At 43.1% G+C, this 7,731-nt stretch overlaps 1 protein-coding gene across 1 annotated transcript in view; it reads left to right on the top strand.

The window, feature by feature from the left end:
- The window catches only part of ZDHHC11B (zinc finger, DHHC-type containing 11B), a 47,422-nt gene that overhangs the window by 35,763 nt on the left and 3,928 nt on the right, over positions 1 to 7,731 (top strand). Inside the window, exon 8 of the mRNA XM_008576985.1 lies at positions 3,205 to 3,280. Coding sequence (XP_008575207.1) covers positions 3,205 to 3,280 — 76 coding nt within the window. The remainder of the gene's footprint in view (positions 1 to 3,204; positions 3,281 to 7,731) is intronic.

The raw sequence follows: 7,731 nt of genomic DNA, 5'->3' as shown, positions 1-7,731 counted from the left end.
GTTCGGATCCCACATACAGACCGGTTCCCGCTCACTGGCTGAGGGAGGTGCAGGCGCAGCACTGAGGGTTGCGATCCCATTGACGGTCCCGGTCCGGTCCGGGCGTGACACTGAGGGTTGCGATCCGTTGCAGGACACGAAAAAAGACAAAAAGGAAAAAAAAGAAAAGAAAAAAAAGAAATAAGAGTTCTTGGTTTGATTTTTTTTCCTTTCAGGTCTTTAATTATGTCATACCATTGCCTTTGAGCCTCCATAATTTCTGATGAAAAATCTGCTGTTAATCTTGTTAAGTATCCCTTGTGTGTGATTAGTCTTTTCTCTCTTGCTGCTTTCAAAACTCTCTCATTGTCTATGTCTTGACAATCTGACTGTAATGTGTCTTGGTATGAATTTTTGAAGCTTATTTTGCTTGGAATTCATTATGTTTCTCAGATGTGTAGATTCATTTTTTTCATGAAATTCGGGGATTTTTCAGCTATAATTTCTTTAAACATTTACCCCCCATTATTGTCTCTCTTCTTCTGAGACTCCTATGATGCATTTGTTGGTACTGCTGATGGTGTTCCACAGTCCCTCAGGCTCTGTTAATTTTCTTTCTTTTTTTTTCCTGGTTTTCAGACTGGATAATTTCAGTAATCTTCAAGTTAGCTGATTCTTTCTTCTTCCTGCTCAAGTCTGTTGAACTCCTCTAGTGAACTTTCATTTCAGTTATTGTACTTTCCAGATCCAGAGTTTCTTTCTTTCTTTTATAACTGCTGTCGCTATTGATATTCTTATTTGTTCATAGATTATTTTCCTGATATTCTTTAGTTCTTTGTCCATGATTTCCTTTAGCTCAGCTGAATTAATATTTTTGCCTANATATTCTTTAGTTCTTTGTCCATGATTTCCTTTAGCTCAGCTGAATTAATATTTTTGCCTAGTAATTCAAATGTCTGAGCTTCCTCAGAGGTAGATTCTTCCAAAGTCTTTTTCTCCTGTGAATAGACCATATTTTTCTGTGTCTTTGAATGTTTTGAAATTTTTTGTTGACAGTTGAATATTCTGAGTATTATAATGTGGTAACTTGAAATTGGATTTTCCCATTCCTCAGGGATTCTGAATTTTCACTTGTTGAAGGCTGGAACCATTTCTGACTTCTCCAAACTATTTTTGCAAAATATGTATTCCTTGTCACTGAAGTTTCTCTTTCATTATCTCTCTGGCCAGGTAGAGATCTGACAAAAATTTCCTTAAATATCTAGCTAAAAAGGTGGGGAAAGGTCTGTCTCTAAACATTCCAGTAGATGATGCTGGAGGAAGCCACTGCTGCCAAGCAGCCCAAACCAGACTAACCAAAATACACAATTCCAGATTTTTGGAGGACGAGGTCCCACTCCCCACCCTGGCATCAGCCAGCTGCTCCAGGAATGTGGGCTGATACCCCCACAGCTACAGAAGGACTGAGGGATGGGAGATGGTAGCTAGTTCACATACACTGCCCACTTATGAAAGAATGGCAGCATCTCCCTTCCTCAAGCACTCCCCTTTTGTTACAAGTGTTTGATCAGGTTTCAGAGTTCCAAAGTCGTTTTTTCCAATTGCTCTTTTTAGCTTAATCGTTGCTTCAGTGAAGGGACCAACCTCTAGAGTTTCCTGTAATGCCACATTGTCCTTGGGTAAAGCCACTTTATATATATATATATGTACTTTTCCAACACAGTTATCATTTATATCCTTCCCCACAAATCTCTATTCCACAGTCCTTCACCACTTCACCTACCATGCTTTGTCATGTCTTAATATTCATTTCAAATCAATATATTATTTTCTCTTTATTCTCAGTAACTTTTAGATTAGTTTGGTAATACCTTGGCTCACCTTCACTTGTTGAGCCCTGTCAATTCCTTCTGTATATTTTTTCTTGCATGTCCTTGTCTCTACGAAGACTACTGCTTCCACTGCTTTCATCTGGAGACAGACACCCCCATAGTTGCCTATGGATTCAGGGAATTTTGTAATTGATTGCCTGGCTGCTCAGCCTGCAGTTCCCCAATTAGTCGTCCATCAGGAGCCCTACCCCCACCTCAGCACCCATGGCTTCCTCAGTGGTGATGCCCTGAGGGTCTCTCCCCTATTCTGCAGCACGCTTCTCTATGTCCTTCTGTAACTGGTTCCTGTTTGCTTTCTCTACTTCAAGGAGTCATCATTTTTGGTCCAGAAAACTTTCCCTTTTTTTCTTTGAAGTTATTTCATTACTCATTCGTGTATCTATTTATATCTTGCCCATAGTTTTTAAGACTTGGATCAGAGAAAGGAGACTGACTATAGCAGATGGTGAGTATGATAGGTCTGCTATTTTTATGTAGAAGTCTCCTAGTGACTTTTTTGCTTGTAGGTCTTTCAAAACTTTCATAGGAAATTTTTGCATACTTTCAAGCCTCTAGTTCTTTCCACCATCAGCACTGCAAGTTAAAACGATCACGATCCCTGACCCTTCAGCAAGTTTGGGCAGGAACTGGTCACTCCCCCTGTCTATTAGCCAGCATATATGGGACAATAGAGTCATTGGTTGGTTGGCCAGGGTCCCATCAGGGCAAGGAACAAAACACTTGTATTTAAGACATGGGTGCAAAAACACTTGGAGCTTCCTGGTAGCCAGAACTTGCCACAATCAGGCACGAGTCATGTGGAGAATGTACCAGGCATGAGAGGACCTCCTGTGTGCCCCGCACTCCCTCTTTTCTCATGCTGGCATCCAAACTGGGCTGCTTCACTACCACAAGAGGCAAAGAGCAACTTGTCTCTGTACAGATACATATGCAGAAGGAAAAGCCAGCAGTCTTCAGCTGTGCCCACATTACAAGTGAATGTTCTGAGGCTCAGAGAAGGGAAGTGATTGCCCTCGTCCCAAAGTTGATCTCTAACGTGTAGTCTTGTTGGCACATTCTGTCCCCTTTAGCAGTGTAATAAATGCGACATCTTACATTCCCTGTTGTTTCTCTTTCCTAGACTTCGAGGAGTCGGCAACAATGTACAGGACAGTCTGTGACAGTAGACGATGCTGAAAATAAAGGCGTAGCTTCAGGTAAGACATTTCCTCAGTGTGGGTCATGCTGAGATCTACCCAAGTTTGAGTCTCTAGAGAGTTAAATATTTTCTAAAAGAAAAATATCAGTGTAATAAATGCGACATCTTACATTCCCTGTTGTTTCTCTTTCCTAGACTTCGAGGAGTTGGCAACAATGTACAGGACAGTCTGTGACAGTAGACGATGCTGAAAATAAAGGCGTAGCTTCAGGTAAGACATTTCCTCAGTGTCGGTCATGCTGAGATCTACCCAAGTTTGAGTCTCTAGAGAGTTAAATATTTTCTAAAAGAAAAATATATATATATCACCAGTGCAAAGTCAAGGGCTAGGACACTTGTCATCTACTTGTCACTTGATGCCAGTGGTAACCCCAAAATGCCACTGGCCATGTGTCCATCTCCAGTGGTAGTATATTGCAGATGAGCTATGAATATATTACTTTTACTATTTTCTAGGCAGTAGACAATGTATAGATTGTAAACTGTTTGTTTCTATATTTATCTTTGAGTCTGTGCTAAAAATTATTTCCCCCTTTATACTGATCTAAGAACTTTTTAAAATGAACATTTGAAATTTTAAGGCAGTTTTTGATTCAAAGCCCCTGACCCTGTCTTTCCTAGCTTTCTTCTAAAACACTTAGGAAGATCCATAGAATGCAGTGAAAAATTACTGAGATGAATGATCAGTTGTTTGCAGAATCAGGTGGAAAGTTCACTCACCATAAGCCAAAGAAATTTGATATCACACCCACAGACACATACACACCTTCACCCACACTCTGCCATTGAGACAGAGTGGACCTGGCCACTGAAAAACAGAGGACCGTGTTCTTTGTCCCTCCCTCCCACCTGTGCCCAGCTAAGGAGTATGAGGCATAACTGGACCAGAGGGTGAGACCTTGCCCTCTCCCTAAACTGCTGTCTTGGCTTTTTGAGGCAAAGCAAGCTCCCCTGCCCCCTGGACTCCCCCAATCAGTACCTGGTCTTCTCATACACATTTCAGAAAAGGCACTTCCCCACAACCAGCTGGACAGGAAAAAGGTATAGGGTACTCTGTATCCCGAAAGGCATGGTCCCCATAAGAAAAGCCCCATGGTTGGGGCAAAAAATCAAGAGCCCTGGTATCCTCAGGGTTCGTGTACCCCAGGCAGCTTCCCACAGCTGGTCGTGTTCCACAGAGACCAGAGCAGGTCAGGGCCTCTTTGCAGCAACACGGCCTGAATGTTTGAGAAGATCTGATCAGCATCCTAGAAGGTAAGTGGGTAGGACCAGTGGCTCTGTGTGTATCTTGTGCAACTATCCTGAGAAAGAGAAGACCTGTGAAAATTGTTCTCTAGGAAAACAGTGTCTGCAATGCACAGCACTGGGTCTCAAGAAGGCAGGAGCCAGAACCCTAAGTGGAGACAAGCTGAGGTGAGCAGACAAATCATCCAGGATTAAAGGGGGGATGAATGAGGTCTGTAAAGACTGCAAGAAACGGAGCATGAAATAGCAAAATTAAAATCTTCAGAGGACAGAAGAAGTAAATAGATGCTTCACAGAACTGTCTCAGTGACATGGAGGACAAACCTGAGCTCACATAGAATGTCCCTGAAACAGCCCGAGACCCCCCATCAGCCTGCTCACCTCCACTCTGCGGTGGGCAGCGTGAGATGGGAGGAGGAGTGGACACTCGGCCGGAGCACCAGCTAGCAAGCCCTCCACAAGCAGCGGGAGCCACTCTGGGCATCCTTCTGTGAGGCCATCAGACCGAGGGGTGCCCCTGCTGCGAGCAGCGGAGGCTAAGGCAAGGTGGGCACAGAGTGTCTGTGACTGAAGCCTAGAGGCCCGCTATGCTCTGCGGAAGCTCAGACGTGGCCAGCACACCCTGCCTGCCGTTGCTACAGGTATTAGGTCACAATCTTCATTGTCTGCGTGTCCTGATCTTTCCAGAGTGCTTTTGAAATGGTTTGGCCTCATTTTAAACAATATTCTCCACTCAGCTTTTAAACAACTAATGTTTGCTGTGATAATGTCTTACAAAGGTGGATCACTTTAGAGCTCACAAAGCACTCCTTGAGTATTATCTTCATCTCCTCGACACGCCAGCAATATAGGAATCAGCAACTCCTACAAAAGGAGATGGAGCTCAGGAAGTTGTTTGATTTTTACATAATCCCAGAAAAGATTTAAAGTGGATTTTAATAGTCTTAAAATTCAAACAGCTGACTTAAAGGTTAGGCGAAGGCAAAAAATTGTAAAAAGGAGCCAGAGCCTACAGATTCTAGGCACAGGTTCTAGCTGCGGGTTGGTTACTGGGCTGAACAAATGCTGAGAGCAGGTGGGCATCGCGTGTGGGCGTGTGTGTGCCCATTTGGGTGCAAGAGTTCTTACAGGCACCTGTGAACTGCCAAGACATGAGGCATGCTCGGGCCAGGCACTGAGGCAGAGGAGACCCACAGGGAAACCCAGCAGCCCTTTCCCTGGGGGACATTTCCCAAACCTGGTGAAATTGATGTTCACAGCTTTACAGGAGGTGGGAGAGAAGACCCGGGTCAGAGCACAGCCAAAATGGGGAGCCGATAAGTGATTGTGTGAAGTTGGGACCCCCGAACAGCTGGGCCCTCACTGCAGTCGTGAACTGGAGGTAACCCTCTTCCCCACCCCCAAAGGAATCAGCCTTTCTCAAACCTTGGAGCTGAAAGAAAAGAGAAAAATCCTGCTGAGTGCTGGAAACAACAGGCTGTCCCTAACTTTGTGCTAGATGGGTAACCAGACATCCTCAAACTGAAGGTTTGAGATAGAGTGATTCTGGACGGTCATTCCCAGGTGCCAGGCAGAATTCCTTCTGAGGAGCCAGCCTTTGTCCTAGGCCTCAAAGACTTCTTCACCAGTAAAATGAGAAGGAAATGAGAAGCTCCCGATCAGAAGTGGCTCTGACCACGTGTGGAAGCAGAGGACCCCACGTGAAAAGCAGCAGAAGCCACAGCAGAAACAGCCACAAAGACTTCAGGTGCTGCGTTCAGCAGAACCAAGTGTAGGTAACTGTGATTATTTTGTTTACAGAAATAAAAGGCAGAATTAAAAACATCTGAAGAGAACAGAAAACTGTTTCTTAAATTACCAGACAGATTTGAAAAAGCACCAAATAAAACTTGTGGAAATGAGAAATATTATTAAAATAAAAAAATTGATGGATTTAACAACAGATTAGACATAATTAAAAAGTGTATTAGTAAACTAGAATCTGGAGCTAAAGAAATTACTTAGATACAGAGAGACAAAGGAACGGAGAATACAGAAGAAACAGAGTGAGGGGACAGTTTGACGTCTGTGATACATTTAATTAGAGTCCCAGGAAGAGAGAAGAGAGAGAGTTGGGGAGAAGCAATATTTAAAGAGACAGTGTCTCAGAATTTGCCAGCACTGTCAGAAGACGCCAACTCACAGATTCGTAAAGCCCAGCGAATCCAGGAAGGGTAAATAAAATTCTAGGCACATCATAATTAAACTGATAAATGCCTGAGACAAGGAAAAAATGTTTTAAAACATCCCATATAAAAGACAAATTGTCTCCCAAGGAGTTATTAATAAAGTAACCTCATTCTAATGGAGGTTGGAGTCTAGAATTCTGTACCGAGCTCATGTATTTTTTAAGGAAGAGGATGAAAGACATTTCTGCATATCGGTAAGAAATGTTAGAAAATGAAAACTGTGAGGGCACTTCAAAGTGTCTGTGGGAAGATTCATGTCATCTTTTAATTCTGTTTCCCCACAAACTTTTTGAAGTACCTTCGTGTGCTATTTACAGTAGCATACAGAATACACCATACAAAATAGCAGCATCTAAAATAGCAGAGACTCTGTAAGATTGTGGAGAAAACTATAAAACTTAGAGACATTGTAGGAAGGCCTAAGCGAACGAACAGACACACAGCACTCATGGAAGTAGCATACAGAATACACCATACAAAATAGCAGCATCTAAAATAGCAGAGACTCTGTAAGACTGTGGAGAAAACTATAAAACTTAGAGACATTGTAGGAAGGCCTAAGCGAATGAACAGACACACAGCACTCATGGGCGGTGGCAGGGACACTGTGAAGATGTTTCCCCAGGTAGAGTCAGCGCAGCCTCAGTCACAGTCCCAGCACGCGTTGTGTTCGTGTGTGTTGTGTCTGTGTGTATCACTTGAAAATCTGATTCTAAAGTGTACACAGAGCTTCAAAAGAATAACCAAGATACTCGTGTAGGAAGACTTGCCCTTGCAGATATCAGCATTTCTTCTAAAGCTTATTGATTAAAGGCTGTGTGGTGTTTGTGAAGAAAGAACAGAGATTGGTGAGATGGGTTCGAGATGTCAAACTGTGACTGATGAGTAGGGATGGGTGGGTGTTTAAAATAACTGCTGCTGGAACAGTGTTGTACACATGTGTGAAAAAACGTGAATGCAATTGGACCCCTACCTTGTACTGTTTACAAAAATCAATTCCACTAATCACAAGGAAGATATGCATAAATTACACTATACTAAAATCGAGAACTTCTGGTTATCAAAAGATACCACTAAAAAGTAAAAAATCACACAAGAAATTGGAAAAGGGGCCGGCCCGGTGGCGCACTGCTACAGTGTGCCGCTTGGGAGCGCAGTGGCGCTCCCGCCGAGGGTTCTGATCCCACAT

Source organism: Galeopterus variegatus, unplaced genomic scaffold (assembly GCF_000696425.1).
Source record: "Galeopterus variegatus unplaced genomic scaffold, G_variegatus-3.0.2 Scaffold1437, whole genome shotgun sequence".
In the NCBI taxonomy this organism is placed as follows: domain Eukaryota; kingdom Metazoa; phylum Chordata; class Mammalia; order Dermoptera; family Cynocephalidae; genus Galeopterus; species Galeopterus variegatus.
The sequence above is the reverse complement of the archived record's forward strand: the minus strand, read 5'-3'. Positions and strand labels throughout refer to the sequence as shown.